Source organism: Rhinatrema bivittatum, chromosome 8, assembly GCF_901001135.1.
Source record: "Rhinatrema bivittatum chromosome 8, aRhiBiv1.1, whole genome shotgun sequence".
NCBI lineage: Eukaryota > Metazoa > Chordata > Amphibia > Gymnophiona > Rhinatrematidae > Rhinatrema > Rhinatrema bivittatum.
Genome location: NC_042622.1, coordinates 226,153,539 through 226,171,372, shown reverse-complemented (window position 1 = coordinate 226,171,372; position 17,834 = coordinate 226,153,539). Strand labels below are relative to the sequence as shown.

General features: G+C 42.9%; 1 protein-coding gene across 13 annotated transcripts in view; it reads left to right on the top strand.

Annotated features, from left to right (window-relative positions):
* Positions 1–17,285, top strand: part of GATAD2A (GATA zinc finger domain containing 2A) — a 185,594-nt gene extending 168,309 nt beyond the window's left edge. For 9 of the 13 annotated variants that reach the window (XM_029613819.1, XM_029613817.1, XM_029613822.1 and 6 more), the window contains 5 exons: positions 2,258–2,446; positions 3,100–3,379; positions 4,720–5,009; positions 13,969–14,146; positions 14,980–17,285. In XM_029613819.1, the coding sequence (XP_029469679.1) occupies positions 2,258–2,446; positions 3,100–3,379; positions 4,720–5,009; positions 13,969–14,146; positions 14,980–15,107 (1,065 nt within the window). In that variant the 3' untranslated portion in view covers positions 15,108–17,285. The remainder of the gene's footprint in view (positions 1–2,257; positions 2,447–3,099; positions 3,380–4,719; positions 5,010–13,968; positions 14,147–14,979) is intronic. The other 4 variants (XM_029613827.1, XM_029613824.1, XM_029613826.1 and 1 more) reach the window with 1 other exon arrangement.
* Positions 17,286–17,834: the final 549 nt, after the last annotated feature.

Below are 17,834 nucleotides of genomic sequence, written 5' to 3'. Positions count from 1 at the left end.
TCGGGCATCCTGTAGCTCGCTGTTCACCCATATGTGAGGAATACCATCCTGCTTGTCCTGGGAGAAAGCAGAGTTGCTTACCTGTAACAGGTGTTCTCCTAGAACAGCAGGATGGTAGTCCTCACAAAACCCGCCTGCCATCCCACGGAGTTGGGTTCGCTTACGTTTTCTTATTTTATTTTTCGCTCGTACTTTTTGCTACAAATGAGACTGAAGGGGGACCCCTGCTGGATGCATGGTTAGTGGCATGCTGGGCATGCTTTGTGCCAGTCAAAGTTCTAGAAACTTTGACAAAAGTGTTCTGTGATAGGGCTCCATCGATGATGTCACCCATATGTGAGGACTAACATCCTGCTGTCCTGAGAGAACACTTGTTACAGGTAAGCAATTCTGCTTTCCACTAGGGCCCAGGCAGTCTCCTAGGTAGAAGCTAAACTGCTGTCTTCCTGTCAACATCTGCCGAGCAGCAGTGTGGTCCTCCTTACACACCTTCTCCAGGTTCTATCACTTGGACATCCAGGCCTGAGAGGATGGAGCCTTCATGAGGGCAGTGCTAACCAGACCACAGGCAGCCTCCCACCCTGATTGGGAGTAGCTTTTGTACATCTCATTGTTCCCGAGTCCATCTGGCTACACGCTAGGAAATGGAGAAATTACTTGCCTGATAATTTCGTTTTCCTTAGGATAGACAGATGGACTTAGCATCCCACCCACGGCTACCCAAGAACGGTGCCAAGGAATTTCCCATGAGGTGAATATCGATTCCAAAAGGTTATGGGTAAGCAGTCGCCCAATCCCTAGATCAGGGCATCTATAATCTTGCTGGGATTCAGGGTTTATGCTTGGTTGAGTACAGTTACGGTTTATCCGTTTTTTAATCAAGTTTTTCAATAGTATGTCCACAGTGGCTTTTGAAGAGAATATTGGAGGGCTGAGGTCACTGCAGGGATGTATGTAAGGTGACGGCAGCTTTGAAACCTGAATTCATCTCCATCTGCTGGCAGGGGAGCATAATCCATTGGTCCTGAGTCCATCTGTCTAAACTAAAGAAAACGAAATTATCAGGTAATTTCTCCATTGGTATTTTATGTCAAATCGTAAGCTTCTCTAAAGATTGTTTTCAGTTCACGTTTGAAATTCTTTCTATCTGTTAACTGGCATAGTGACTGTGGAAGGGAATTCCACAACTTGAGGCCTGCTATGGAAAAAATTCAGTCCCTTATGTGCGTTAGATGTGTGTTTCGGGTAGAAGGCACCGTTAGAAGGCCTTTATTTTGTGATCTTAGGGTTCTCTGTGGTGAGTAATGTTGAAATGTCACTCCTAATAAGCATTGGACAGTATTGTTGATGATATTGAAGATTAGGATTAATACTTTATAATGAATTCTGGCTTGTACAGGAAGCCAGGGCAGTGCCATCAGCGAGGGGGTGATGTGGTCAAATTTCCTTATCCTTAGTCTAGCAGAGACATTTTGGAGTAATTGTAGTGGTTTTAGTAAGCTTGAAGGTAGGCCTAGTAATAGGGAGTTGCAGTAGTCTGAGTTTGAAAATATTAGTGTTTGTAAGACAGTGCGAAAATCCTGTATTGTTAGTAGAGTTTTCAGTCAATGTAGTATTCTCAGCATGGTGTATCCTGTTTTTAGTAATTTGCTTATATGCTTTTTCATAGTGAAGTCATCATTGATCTGTATTCCTAGGTCCTTGTACTTGATCTGAGGGAGCAACATTAATAATTCGTAGGTCTAGTGTTGGCGGTTTGATTATCGTTGTGTCTCTCCTTAACCACACAATTTTGATTTTTAGGGGCTTTAGAGTTAGTTTCGGTTGAGAGTTTTTGTTGTATTTCCTTCATGTATGTTGACAGAGACTATGCAGTTTTTTCAAAAGTTTTGACAAAAAGGGGTTTAGAATTGAATGTCTGCATATAGGAAGAATTTGATTCCTAGGTTTGCCACTAATGCACATATTAGTAACAAATGTTGAATAGAGTGGCCGAGAGAGCTGTACCTCTCTATAATTGTATAACTTTTGAAAACATACTACTCATTAGTATTTTGTGCCTTACTATAAACCGTTGTGATGGTACATAACTTAACGATGGTATAGAAAAGATTTTAAATAATAAATAAATACCTTGGGAGATACCTATATCAATTGGGAAGGTGTTAGATAATTGTTTGTCCATTAAACTTTATTGTATATTAATGTTCCTTTTTGTATCTCTCCCCTTATATCATCACTCTCATCATTTCTACAGCCGATCTCCGTGTCTCCACAGCAAATCCACAGCCTCCGCCAGCACTCCAGCACAGGGCCGCCTCCACTGCTCCTTGCACCCAGGGCCTCTGTGCCCAGTGTCCAGATTCAGGGCCAGAGAATTATTCAACAGGGTCTGATCCGTGTAGCCAATGTTCCCAACACCAGTCTACTCGTCAATATCCCACAGGTGAGCTTCCATGTGTGTTTGGGACCCAAAAGAGAGAGGGTTTAGCAGCAAGGCAAAAGAATGGAATCGTCTGGACCCAGATCACCTCAGGATCTGGCCCTAAGATCCTAGGACCTAAGCAGGGGACAGTATTTGTATAGCAGATTTCCAGAGAATGCTGGGAACTCAGTAGGTGGATCTCACTCTTTCTCTCCCTTCCCAATCCAGTGCTAAACCAACATCCCATTGTATTGATGAGGAGGACCCTCTGGTTCTCAGGTTACCTGCATTGTTAAAAACAAGGATCCTGCCTTTTTGGTGATCATCCCATGGTGCATGTCACTATTTCTTTTCCCATAGAATGCATGAATTTATGGCAAAAGAAGTTGTTTTGGCAAGTAAAACTAAGGGGCAGCAAAGCCAGGCATCTTCTAACAAGCGGTGAACGTTAAACGTTTACTGGCAGTAAGATATGGTGAGTCTGTGGTGGCAGGTAGATAAGAGAGAGTATTTCTCTAAGAGGACTTCTCTCTAAACCAGTATGTAGAAGGATAAAGTTGAGAAATCCCTGTCCTGTATTTTCTCCCACTAAAGCAGGTAGCATTTTTCAGCTCATTCCTGTAACAGAGTATTTTTTAAAATGTGCGCATGTGCTTTGTTTCCTTTCCACGTAGGCCTCTCCAACTTCAGTGAAAGGTACAAGTGTCACGTCGGCACAGGCCAACGCCAGCACTACCAGCATCTCCTCCATAGTCAACTCCAGCGAGTCCCCAGCAAGCCGACAAGCTGCAGCAAAACTCGCACTGCGTAAGCAGCTGGAGAAGACACTGCTGGAGATCCCACCTCCCAAACCACCTGCCCCGGAGATGAATTTTCTGCCTAGTGCTGCCAATAATGAGTTTATTTATCTGGTTGGATTGGAGGAGGTGGTGCAGAATCTGCTGGAGACCCAAGGTGAGCCTCTCCCTCGTTCTTCATTCACATGGACACACATGCAGCTAAAGCCATGCACCTCCATAGGTATAGACACAGCCAAGTAATGAGAAGGAAGCCTATTGCCATTTTTCTGACACTGCTGCTTTGAACACGCATTAGCTGCTCCCCTGCTCTGCAGCACTTGGAGAACACGTGTACATATTTGGGGATTCTTATGCATTTGGTGCAGGTTAAAAGTTTTAGGTAGGGGATCAGTGGCAGTGCTCTGCACTATCATGCAGAAGGTCCCCGATTTGAGATTGGGGGGGGAATCATTGTTAAGGTGACACCTGGTGGCTGGATTTAGATACAGAGTCCTGGAAAGAGCTCTGCTCCTCCGCTTCTGGCCTCAGGACTGTTGTTGCCAAGCTAGGAAAAGTGGTTGGGAGAGTTTTAAAATGGGGAGGAAAATCCTCGGGTAGCTACAAATGAAGACTCGTGGCATCAGAATCTCAGCTCTGGTTCTGATTGAGCTGGAAGAAGGAGAAAGGGAACTGTAGGGCAAAAAAAAGCTTTAGGCAGACAGCACTGGAAACTGGAGTTTTACATTTTTCACACTGCAGCACTCGTATTGTGTCCTGCCAATATGGTTGAGCAACAAACTCGTAATACCTCTAGGGTATGAAGTGTAATTGAGCTTTTGTACCCATTTGGTGCTTGACCTCCCTGCTCCTTGTGATTCAGAATGGGCAAGGAGGAGCACATGTTTTCTGGAATACTTTATATCCATCCCTAGATTTTATGAAAACTTTATCTAATGCTGGACTTGGGCTCATTGTGGCAGGAATCTGAAGGCTGAAATATGCCATTCCTGTATGTAGGCATTAACTTTATTCTTCTTGGCAAGACCACAACTTATTACCTCCCATTTAGAAGACCAGCCACACTGGGTCCATCCAGCCCAGCCTTTGATAGTAGCAAGCAGGGGGAACCAGTTCTATGGGAATCAGTAGATACTGGCCTCCTTCACCAGGGCCATGTACTGACATTTTCAACAACCTTACTTTACGCTGGGACTATAATGGGAGTAGAGACTCTCTCTGGATAACTAGTATTATAATCAGACCTACTGAGTGTTAAAAAGAAAGCAACAGATACTCTGGTGGTCCTACATAGGTTTTATACCCAGTAACGCTGTGAACCAGAAAGCAGGCTGCCTGCTTCTCCTGGAATGGCAGATTAGGTGGAGGCTTGACACACTCATTACAAGACATCCTCAGCGGGGCACCTTAACACTTGAGAACAACTTCTAGACAGTGTTTTCTATCTTTTAAGCAATTTTAATATTGAGCCGTTTGGTGTATGGTCCAACTCTGCAGGTAAAGCTTCCATGGCCTCCTCCTCCAGTGATCCCTTCTGCTGCGCTCAGTGCAAGACTGACTTCACCTGCCGCTGGAGGCAGGAGAAGAATGGCACCATTATGTGTGAGAACTGCATGACCTCAAACCAGAAGAAAGCACTGAAGGCCGAGCATACCAACCGGCTGAAGGCTGCCTTCGTGAAAGCCTTGCAGCAGGAGCAGGAGATCGAGCAGAGAATACTGCAGCAGTCAGCCTCTCCCGTGCAGAGCAAGCCGGAGCCCATCGCACAGCATCACGCACTCAAGCAGGTGGGAGGCTTTACGGGGCAATGCGGCTTTTATTCAGAGTTACCAACAAAGGTGTTCACCGAGAACACCAAGCACCGTTATGTTGTAAATATACAACAGAGCTCGCTGATTTTACAGAAGGACTCCGATGTTTTAGCTGAATGGTAGACAACTGGCAGGTGAGATTTCATATTATCAGGAAATGCATATGGCGCCCAGGAACAGACAGTTGCTAGCACTAAAAAAAAAAAAAAAAAAGAGACCTGGTAAATGAGAGAGAGCAAAACTGGGCAGCGCAGCCAGAGCCAGGGGGCATGTTAATGTGCATTAAACAGGGAGAAGCAAAGAATAAGGATTTCATCTAAGCATTTATCATACCACTGTCGAAGTAAGTGCTTCAAGTTAGGGCACAATCCTTAGAAACAGATATTCAAATGCTAAAAATGTTTCAGAAAAAGGCTACTGAACTAATAAGGGGTGCACATGGGCTTATGTAAGATTGTTCCAGCTGTAGGTATTTATATTCTCCATGGACAAGCACAACAAACAGCCAAACAAGATAGGTGATATCATCCGGTGCCATTGGATGTTTTTTTTTTCTCATAGCCCAGAAAGTTTGACTTTTTTCTGAGCCTACACAGGCTTTCCCATGCACAATTCTACCTCACCCGATTTTTGTCTGCTCAGCAAACAGTTGTGGAAAAAAGGTTTACTTTTTGCATGTCCATCTTCAAACTTCAACCGACAAGACTTTGGAAAGAAATAGGAAGAACCCTTTTAAAAAATGTGGACACAAAATATCCATTCTGGATTTATACTCATTATGCTTTAAATATCTCTGACCGGACCATGATACCAAATGTGGCCCCTGTAGACAAATATCCCTAAGCGTACTGGCCTACAAAGCAACCAAGCTCATTTGATCAGAATAAGTAAAATATGTTTAAAACTAAATTCGGCAGAATGGGAGGAAAACTATGTAGATGCTGGGTCACTAGCACCAAAAGAACCATCAGATCTGAGATGCATCAGCACCAAAGAGACACAGTGCTGAACTATGGGCAGACTTCGCAACAATACACATGAAACAAACACCTTCACAAGCTGTTTGCAAAACTAACATTAGAAAGATTACGAGAACTCTTTCAAGCAAATCTGCCACCTTCTTCTTTTCTTTTTTTCTGGAAAAAAATGACAACTTATAAATTGTCTTCATTTATAGATAAATCTGATTCACAAAATTCATATAACTCTGTTTTAATAGAATCAGATGCTCTATCCCCAGATCCACCATCTGACTCCACACCCAAACAACCCAGGTGTTTAACACCATCAGAAGATTCAACATACCCATATTTTTCTGCAGAAAATGTTTGCATCACTATCATTCAACTTAAAAGAGGATACTGAAGAAACTAGTGACTTACAAAGAATCCGAAGATTCATCTAGCTAATAAAACAGTATACAGTGCTACCAATGTATGATGCTCTAACGAAAGCTCACAAAAACCTGGAAACCACTTTCACCAGAATCAAAAACATTGTGAAATATAGGATACAAAAATGTCCAGGGCATGAGAGTACAACTTCTTCACGACTCCATTATTGTAGAATCTGCAATGAAGAAGGTCAAGACTAAAACACATTCATATTCACCACCAAGAAAGATGAGTAGAGAAATGTTTAGTATATCACAGGCAACCTTTAAAGCACGAATTGCCGCACACAAGGTACAGATGATCCAGTATTTTTACAATAACCTTGAAAAACCTCATCAATGTTCAAACAAGTGCACATGCCACTTAACATTGTATATTAGTTCATTTGCATATATAATCCTAATCCAATGCAAATAGTTGTAACGCTGCCTGTTGACTCTCCTCTCCTGTACTTATGTATATCTTCCAGTTACCCCCTCCCCTGTTCATTGTAATTTCCTTTCCTTCTCAGTTTTTTGTAAACCGACATGATGTGTCCTACGAATGCCGGTATAAAAAAGTTTTTAAATAAAAATAAATAAGTTACCACAGGAAGAACAGTCTTTCAATGAAATCGTGGCAGACACAAAAAAATAGTGCAAAATATGAGAGTCAATTTACGACTCCTTCAAGGGTGTCTGCAAAAGCTATAGCAGTAAACTCCGCTCAGCAGCAGTTTTCTTTATAAATGACTGTAAATAAATTAAAGAGGCCGAGCTTGGCTAAGAGTTTCAGGCCTGAGAGGTGATGATTATAAGACAGTTTATTTGGAGACAAAGTGAATAGATGGGGACAATTAAAAAAAAAATCTTTGCACTTTTTTTGCATCAAGATTCACCACAATGAAGGTTCAAACAGGAATCATACAAGAAGTCAAACTTTTTTTTATATCTGAAGAAGGCGATATTATTCTTACAGGCAATAGCCAATCATCATACAACAGCAACACCAACTGCAGCAACAAGGTCAGTAGCAGCAAAATCATAACCCATCTCAATGGAGGCAAAACCATCAGCATCACAGCCATCCCGTCCATCCTTTTTACTCCAGTCAAGCCAGACACCAAAACCCATTTCCAGAACTCAAAGTAGAGGGAAGATTGTACATATTTGAGAGAGTATAAATCTAGTCTAAAATTACATCTATAGAATCCATTTAGAATTTTTGCTTTTTATAGTATCAGATGAAGATGGCTTTATTTTTTTTCAGAAATAGAAAATATCTAGAGAAATCCTGTTCCCCTTTGTGACTGGAGAACATATTGTATTGCTTTTGTTTGGAAAAAGTGATTGCAACTCTGTAGTATGGAGAAAGTGGTCTTTTGAGTATTTACAGTAAACTGTGAGATTTGGTGGTGAGACTTTTTAAAGTTAAGAAATACCCTTGTTTTATTACCTTCAAAACCCATTTGTTTGTTACTGGACTCCAGTGATTCTTGAAGAATTGTATTCCTGTTCGTACCCCGGATCAGTCCAGACAAGTGGGTTTATTCCTCCCTACCAGCAGATGGAGGCAGAGAACAAAACTTTGAGGCACCTGCAGTACCTCAGTATTTTTCTGTCTCCAGCAGATGGTAGACATGCAAATCTGCATTTGACTAAAAAGACAAAATAGTTTAGAGACTTGCAAGAGATTTTGGATCCAGAGGCTTCCTGAGGTGTTAGGCTCCTTTGTGTACCATCCCTCAGGTGTGGAGCAAGATGACAGGGGGGGGGGGGGGGGTTCGTCCTTGTCTGGCCAGAGGTCCTGATAGCCAGTGGTCTTCTTCCCTCACGATCTTCGAGGTCTCCTCCAGAGAGCTCACCAGTCTTATCAGGGAAGCTCTACCCTGTTTAGTGTTTCGTGCCATTAAAGTTTGTGTTTAAAAAAAAAAAAAACCCGTTGCTTGCATTTTTTGGCTGTGGGAACTGTCTGGGCACGGCAGTGAGTGCACCGAGACAGCGGGAGCTGTCTGGAATGGCTGGAGAGGAAACATGGGGGGTGAGTACCCTTCTTCCTAGGGGTTTGAGGGAGGCCTTGGTCAGGTCACAGTCTGCGCGGGGCACACTGTGACTGCCACCAATGTGGCTTAAGGTTTTTCTCTTCCTTGTTGCTTGGGCCGTTGGCGCTGTGGCATTATTTTCTCCCAAGTGCTTGTCCAGAGTGGTGTGTTCAACTGTGTGGGTGGCCTGCTGCTGTCTACGGCAGACCATGTGGTTGTTATGGCACCACAGCCACGTGTAGTAACATACAGAGCCTGCGGGCTGTGCTCCTTGCAGCTCAGTGTTAGGTCCCTATGTTTGGGCTGCAAGGTGGGGAGCAAAGGCTCCTCAGCAGGGGTGGCCTCACAGGAGAGGACCCGCTGATCGGGGACCACTGCTGTGGGCCCGGGAGGAGGGGGGTGCCTCATGGTGCAGCCATGCCCGCAGGGGAGTGCAGGCAGTTGGGGAGCACAGGGATTTCTCTCTGCCCCTGTCACCTGCGATGCAGAAGGGACGAGGTGGGGAGAACATAAGAGCATGCCATACTGGGTCAGACCAAGGGTCCATCAAGCCCAGCATCCTGTTTCCAACAGAGGCCAAACCAGACCATAAGAACCTGGCAAGTACCCAAAATCTAAGTCTATTCCATGTTACCGTTGCTAGTAATAGCAGTGGCTATTTTCTAAATCAACTTAATAGCAGGTAATGGACTTCACCTCCAAGAACTTATCCAATCCTTTTATAAACACAGCAAACTAACTGCACTAACCACATCCTCTGGCAACAGCTTCCAGAGTTTAATTGTGCGTTTGAGTGAAAAAGAACTTCTCCGATTAGTTTTAAATGCGCCACATGCTAACTTCATGGAGTGCCCCCTAGTCTTTCTACTATCCGAAAGAGTAAATAACCGATTCACATGCGGGCGCAGGAGGATGTGTCCTTTGAGAATGTATTGCATGCAGGTCTTTCAGGTTCCCGCCCAATGTAGGGGTGCTTTGGTACATCCCACTTGTCTGGGCTGATCCGGGGTATGAACAGGAAAGGAAAATTTGGTTCTTTCCTGCTAATTTTCATTCCCGAAGTAACATGGATCAGTCCAGAGACCCTGAGAGTGTACATAGTTGGATATATGTTTTTCTGTTAACTCGAGGGCCTAGTTCCAGGGACTCCAACTTTGTCTGTTTGCCCATAGTGTGGGTGAAGGTTTGTTAACGTAGTCATCTTGGCTTGGGTACAGGCCAATACTGAGGGACTGCAGGTGGCACTCTCAGTTAAGTAGCAGTGCCTCAAAGTTTTGTTCACTGCCTCCATCCGCTGGTAGGGATGCATAAACCCACTTGTCTGGACTGATCTGTGGTACGTTGGGAACGGAAATTAGCAGATAAGAACCAAATTTTCCTCTTGTTGCTATGTTGTGATTTGTATAAACTCTTGCCTTTTAAGTAAAAGAGTTCAGGGGGGGGGGGGGGAAGGGTCTGACTAGCATCCTTGGATCTAAAAGACACCTATGCACCTATTCCAATCAACAAAGCTCACAGAAAATATCTAAGATTTACCCTGCAAGACCAACATTACCAGTACAGGGTCTATTGCATTTTGGTCTTGCAGCACCCATATTATTCGCAAAATGCCTAACAATTGTAGCAGCTCACCTAAGGAAGTAAAATGTACAAATATTTCCGTACTTAGATGACTGGCTAATATCAAGTCAGTCCCATAAGGGATTCTTTTGAAGATACAAGCTTACTAATAAGAACAATGCACTATCTCGGATTTACTATAAACTACGAAAAATCAACTTTGGAACCAAAGTAGCAGCATCTGAAATTCTTAGGAGCACAGCTGGGTATGATCAAAGGGAAAGCACATCTTTCAGTAAAAAGAGCAATCAACTTTAATCAGCAAAGCCCAACAAGTGCAAAGAGAAATGGATAACTGCCATAACATACGCAAGACTACTAGGACCTATGGCATCATCCATGCACATAACATCAATAGCATGACTAAGAATGAGATATGTGCAATTGCATCTAAAAAGAAAAGAAAACAGATGTGATTAACACATTCAACCATTAAATTACAAAATCCAGCTAAACGAAGAAGTGATATTCACTGAGATGCTGGACAAACAAGAAAAACCTCCATGTTCAAAGCTTTCATCCACTGAGCATTCAGACTATACTAACAGATGCATCCATCATGGATGGGGGATGCGCATTTTAATATTACTGTACACAAGGAGAATTGATGTAGTAGGAGACCATGCTTCATATCTTCTAGATCTGAGTGATTTTCAGCACCCTAAAGACATTTGAACCTTGATTAAAGAACAAAACACTACACACAAATGGATAATCAAATAGCTATGTTTTACATAAACAGAGGAGCAGGATCCTACCAGCTTTCCAAAGAATTCATAGCAATATGAAACTGGGCAATCAAGAGGAAAATGCAAATTTCAGCAATCTACCTACCAGGCAAAAACAATATATTAGCCAACAGATTAAAGCTGTCATTTACAGCCACACAAGTGGTCTCTTAATGATCTCATACTACAGAACCTGTTCACGAAGTGGAGAAACAACAGTACTAGATCTCTTTCCATTCCCCCTTCAATCACAAGTTACCACTGTATTGTTCCAATCCAGGATGCGATAGCTCAGAATGTTTTTCTTATTCCAGGAGAAGATGACATGGTTATATGCATTTCTACCAATTCCACTAATAGCAAAAACAATTGTAAGGAAAAGATAAGGGAACAATGATCCTGATAGCCCCTCGACAGAGTTGGTTCCCTGAGTTAAACAGTCTGGGACAGATACACCAATCCAGGATGCGATAGCTCAGAATGTTTTTCTTATTCCAGGAGAAGATGACATGGTTATATGCATTTCTACCAATTCCACTAATAGCAAAAACAATTGTAAGGAAAAGATAAGGGAACAATGATCCTGATAGCCCCTCGACAGAGTTGGTTCCCTGAGTTAAACAGTCTGGGACAGATACACCTATAAAATTACCATCATTTCCAAAGCTTGTTAACTCAATATGAAGGAATAGTTCTTCACCCTAGTCTTTAATTATGTTGCTCTCAACATCCATGCTGTTAATGCTACAGATTGAACTGTTGCAATGTCACAGAGAACAAATGAAATTCTGCTAGCATCCAAGAAGCTTTCCACAAGAAAATCATGAAACTTCAAATGGAGAAGATTTACCCCTTACTGTGCCGGAGCACACAGTAAAGTGTGCTCCGGCACAGTAAGGGGTAATAGCGCGTCGAAAACACGCGGCCAACCCACCCGAAACTAATGGCGCCCGCAACATGCAAATACATGTTGATGGGCCTGTTAGTTATTCCCATGCGATACAGAAAGTAAAATGTGCAGCCAAGCCGCACATTTTACTTTCAGAAATTAACGTCTGCCAAAGGCTGGTGTTAATTTCGGCCAGCATTGGGAAAGTGTACAGAAAAGCAGAAAAAACAGCTTTTCTGTACACCCTCCAATTTAATATCAAAGCGATATTAAGTCTGAGGCCCCAAAAATTAAAAATCTGCCCGCAGGTTGGAAGACGGACGCTCAATTTAGCCAGTGTCCGTTTTCCAAACCTGTGGCTGTCAGCGAGTTCGAGAACCGACGCCGGTAAAATTGAGCGTCACAGCCGCCGCTTCTGTCAAAAAGGAGGCGTTAGGGACACGCTAGTGTCCCTAGCACCTCCTTTTACCGCGGGTCCTAATTTGCATACCTGGGCTTTCTGAATCGCGCACCCAGAAGAGTGGCCTGTGCGCGCGTTGGGAGAGCGGGCGCTCGCCGGCTCTCCCGTACGTTTTTCTGATTCGGCCTGTAAATGGTGTAAACATCAAGGAGAGTAAACAGTCACCGGTTCAGTTCTGAAACTACTCCGGTGCTTAGTTCATCTTATAGACTGTGGACTTAGGTTTAATGTACTCAGACTGAATTTGCTCTGTTTCTCAGCAACCAATAGCTAGATTCATAAAAAGTCTGTACAACCTAAAACCAGCACCAAAATGAGACTTAAATATTGTGTTGGCACAGTTAATGAAGTCGCCATCTGAGCCAGTGGCATGGAAGATATTTTTAATAGCAGTAACTTCAGCCAGAAGAGTAATTGTATTACAGGCACTGGTAACTATATACAAATATTGAAAGTAAGTGGTGTTACAGTTCCACCTAAATAGTACTGCTTTCTTTCCTAAATGTACTCCACTCCTGCTGAACAGGAAAGCCCTCCTGTTCTATTTAGACAGAACACAGGCAATCAGAAAATGATCTCAACTGTTTGTTTCCTACAAAACTACTAAAAACGAAGACAGAGCTGTCAAAAAAAAAAAAAACTTTGTTAAGATGGTTGACTGTATATTTTGCTTTGCTATGCAACCATTAGCATGAATATACCACAAAAAATAAAGGCACATCGGGTATGAGAAATGGCCACGACAATCCAGGATATCTGCAAGGCTGCCACTTGGTTAACAAGCACACGTCGACAAGACATGGTTGTCTGGACAAAAACACACACAATGACAGCATATTTGGACAAGCAGTGCTTAAGAACATTTTTAAAATACTTTCTGCAGAACACCAGTCTGGTTGCAAAAAAGGAATAGAAGTAAAAACGAATTCAAAGCAACCCTCAACTGGGGCGTTCCATCTTGTATGACTGTTTTTGTCCACGGAGAAAGCAGAGTTGCTTACCTGTAACCAGTGTTCTGTGGACAGAAAAACAATAGGCCACACAATCCCTCCCTCCTCCCTAGGAAGATTACTTGGTTTGGAAAAAGACGGAAGCAGAATGGCACACAGGGACGCTGGTGCGGGAAGGAAGACAAAGTAGAACTTTCTGGGCTATGAGAGAAAAAGCACCCAACTCAATGCTGTCAGATGACATCACCCATCTTGTGTGGCTGTTTGTTATGCTGTGCATGGAGAACACCTGTTTACAGGTAAGCAACTTTGCTTTATATTGTAGACTGAAGAGATTTTAAATGCACTACACTAATATATCATGGGACCTTATAAGGATTTCTCAGGCAGTCTTTTTAACAGAAGAGCTACAAACAAACCAGGGAGCATCATCTGAGTTTGAGGGTGACAGATTTCACTGCTTCCAGGGGATGGGATTTTGTACTCTGTGCAGACATCATAGAGCATTTTGCTAGCAGACGGAGTTACGGCTCCAACACACACTGAAATAACTGAAAAGTAAATTGGTCAAGGGTTTTGAGGCAAAGCCATTGGTGGGTCTGATTCCACTACACGATAGGGAAAGCGCTAATGCAGCCATTCTGATCTGATACCAGATCTAGGGGTTGAACAGGAATTGTTTTCTACTATTGCAAAGTTGGCGGGGGGGGGGGGGAAGGTTTCACCCTTCCCCTGGATCATAGAGAGCAGTCTGCAGAAAATTGGGCTCACTTGGCCTCTTGTGGTCTTTCAGCCTAAACCTACTGTGTAATCTTGATGTGTCTGCTCAAGCCTGATCATTCTTGTTTTTTTTTGGGGGGGGATGGTTCACTAGACTCCTAACCAGTTGTCTCGAGGAGCTCCCCGGGGAGTACTTCACGCTTTCAGCCAGTCACCTAAGCTGCAGAACAGCGCTGCAGCAGCACTTGTGAACAGGTCAGGTAAGCACGCCGAGAGACCTGTGAGCAAAGGCAACATCGCGGCCAACTGGAAGAAGGCCACCATCGGCCCAGGTGCGTGTATGAGGGAGGAGAGACATGTTCTGACTGCTTGCTGCGCCAGCGTCTTGAGTTGGGAGGAGGAAAAGAAATTATTGTTAGCTAGGAATGGCCTAATGCCACTTGAGGTCTCATAAGTATACCCTGCTATGGGGCCTCCAGGACATCTCTAGGATGGAGACATTAACTGACAGTGTCTTCCTTTCAGAGGAAATGGTCATTTCAAAGAGCAGCTACCATGCTGTTTTGTTAATATCTTTATGGAAATGAACCTGTTAGGATGAAAAGGCATTATCTTGAATGTAAAAGGTTAAACATTAAAAAAAAAAAAAAAAAAAGTATATATGCAAATATATTCAGATGTGCTGCCAAATTGCCATAAATATCAAAACCTATAGCACAGAATCTACTCTGAGCTCCCATGGGAATCCAATAACCTCATTTTAGTAATGCAGGATAAGACGAGGCATGCTAGAAGGAAGTCCACCGTGCAAATGGTGCTTTCTGTAGGCATAGAGCTACTCACTGTGTACTTTGGTTTTCGATTTCCAAAGTCAAGCTGAAGGCAAGTTAATTTCAGGTATAGTAGGTAGATCCCTGCTCCAGAGGGCTTACCATTAAAGTTGATATCCGGGGCAGTGAAAAGTGACATGACTTGTCCAAGGGCAAGAGACGCATCAAGTGGAATTTTGAATCCTAGTTTCACTGGTTCTCAGCCTGCTGTTTTCATTTTTCTTATATGTAGATTTTGTCTGCCTTTACAAGGTAGCTCAAAGTGGATGCTGTAACCATTAGCCTATTCTTCCACTCCTAGAACCATACTAACCTCTTCCTCTCCTTTTTGGTAGGTGGGACTCTAGCCTTTGTCAGTCCTGGCTTAGCGGTGCACAAGTCCTCGCCAGTGGACCGTCAGCGCGAGTATCTGCTAGACATGATCCCACCACGGTCCATCACGCAGTCCACCACATGGAAATGATAAAGCAAAAAAAAAAAAAAACCAACCAAAAACATTGCCGCCATCCCCTCCCTCCCAAGAAGACGGTTTCCCACTTTCGCCCATGGTTTTTCTACCACAGCGCAGAGGGAGCTGGCTTTAACATGCTCTCCTGATAACGCCTACAGTGTGACGCGTGTGCAAAGGACTCCGAGTGACCCCCAAGGGCGGAAGAAACTCTATGAATCTAATTTGTGTGACATGGAAGCAGTCTGAGAAAATGTTGTGGCACATTTTTCCCCTTTATTTTTCTAATCCCCCTTCTTGTGTTTTTTGGTTTTTTTTTTTGGGGGGGGGTGGAGAGATTGGTTTTTGTTTTGTGTTTTTTTTTGCTTTTTATTTTTCATCACCAGCACAGAAGGGACGTGCACCAGGCTCCTTGCCTGTATGTTTCAGGGCTGTACACTTAATGTGGGAGAGGAGGCTATGTTCACAGAAGACCAAGCAGAACTTCAGGTCTCTGTGGAGTGGAACTGAAGTGAGCATCGATCCAGGGAGAGAAGGGGGATTCTTGCCGGTCATAAGGCAAAACTGCAAATTTGGGGAATATTTTTTTAATCAGGTTTGAACAAATAGTGTGAAGACATTTAGACTTGTTTTTCTTACCTGGCCATGGATTCTGCTCGTCTGTTGAATATCAGTGAGGGGACAGCAAAGTGAACAAAGGTTGGCCCTGGCTCCTCTGTCAGGCTTTGTGCAAGCAGATATCCAGGTCCTCATAAAACAACTTCCATTTAGCATTGGGCCTTTTCTTGATCTGGTGGAGGTCTGTGACCATTCTTGGAAAACTTACCAGTGCAAAAAAAAAAAAAAAAAAGACTACAACAGAAAAAAACCACTTTAGTTTTGTTTAATAAATCACTCTTTGGTCTTTTCAAAATGTTCAATGAGAACGCAGCAGTGGCTGAAGCTGCAGACCAGGGTTGTTAGGGAGATGGGAAGGGACCAGGCAGAGTGTGGAAGGAGGTGCCATGCTGGGAGAATGTTTGTTTCTTTTAGTATGTGATAAAGATGTGGGGGTCTTCCTCCTTGCCTCTCTCTGCACATACCCTGAAGGGGGGGTTAAGAGCAACAAATTTAGCACTTCATTACCAGGACTCCCCCACACAGACCCTGAACATGCCCACAGTTCAGTGCATTTCTCCAATATTCCTGGTTTGGCGTAACACAAAACGGGCAAAGCCAGTTTGGGTAAGAGAAAATATTAAGTTTCCAGCCCAAGATCATGTGATGTGATAGAAGAAAACTGCATTTTTCTTTACTCAGACTGCTAATAAATTTGGCCCAGCTTTTGACCGATCTGAAGCTTTGGGTCATCGGGGTCACATCATAACAGAGCTACCAACAGTCTCCCTCTCTCCCACCTTCCCATTTTTGAGCTTGGTTTACAGACTTATTTTGAAGAATATGTTCCTTTGTGTGCTATCGAGGAAGTTACTAATCCTTTCTTTCAGGTTTTTCTGTGCTGTATCAGTACTTGAGTCAAGTATTGGCACAGTCTTATGCCTCTCCCCGCCCAGAGGATGTCTGCTTTTTAGCAAAGCGCTGCTCCTGATTCTTGCACTGTTCCCTGGATGGCCATGGGTCAGATACCTTTGTTTCAAATTCCTGTTTGTCCCCCTTCTCTGATTCAACCATCATGTTCTAATTTAAAAAAAAGGAAAAAAAAAGTGTAAGAAAAACACACAATTTCTTTCCTTTCCTGTTGTGTGAGTATCAGTGCTTAGATCATTTTTTGATATATTCAGTAGTTGTAGTTCTAGTTTTTACAAAATGTTTCTTTTGTTTCCTTTTGTTTAAAAAAAAACAAAAAAAAAACCCTAGAATTTAAACTTGATCTTTTTGAGTGTATGATAAGTTAGGTGGGATGAAAGTTTTGTTTTATTTTTTTTTTTTTGAAAATTTTTTTTCATTCCAAGGGACAAAGGGAGGTGGGGGAGGGAGGGAGAAAGGAAAATAAAATCCCTACAGTGTAAGTGCATCTTGCACGGAATAATCGAGTATGCAAGTATTTCTGCTCCTTGTGCAGTCTGTGCCTGGCAGAGAAACCTGTCTTACATTATACCCTCACGGATGTAACTAGCCATTTTTATTTAATGCCACGGGCCAAAATACATTTTTGAACAATAAGAATTATAATAAATGGAAAAAAAAAACCTTCTCAACTTTTAGCACTTGTGGATTATTTTCAAATTTCCAATTCTATTTTGTAAAACTTGGCAAAACCAACTGCAGCTCTTAACTTTTTTCCTCCATGCTTTTTGTGCAACAAGAAAACCTCCCCCCTTAGGCAGCATTGCATCAAAGCCTCAGTGCAGTTTGAGTGCAATGTTACAAAAAAAAAATTTTAAATATAACATTTAAACTCTTATAAGATTCTGAAGGTTGGTTCTTTATAACTAGCTCTTTTCTGTGGGTGTCTGCCTGATCTTTTCTGATTCCTTCGGAGATATTTCAGAACACTGTGCACATTTGCATTTTTCTGCACTAGAGAGCTGTTTTGCCCAGCAGTAGGAGAATCAGGTGGGAGAAGACCGCTTTGACTGTACAGGAGGGAGTTGGATACATACACACATTGCTGGGATAGCACAAGAGAAGTTGGCTGGGAAGGCATGGCTGTGGACTGTCCAGGAGCAAACTTGTTACATATCCACATTGTGCTGTGACAGCACTAAAGGGATCAGGCAGAGGATAGTTCTCTTGTACAAA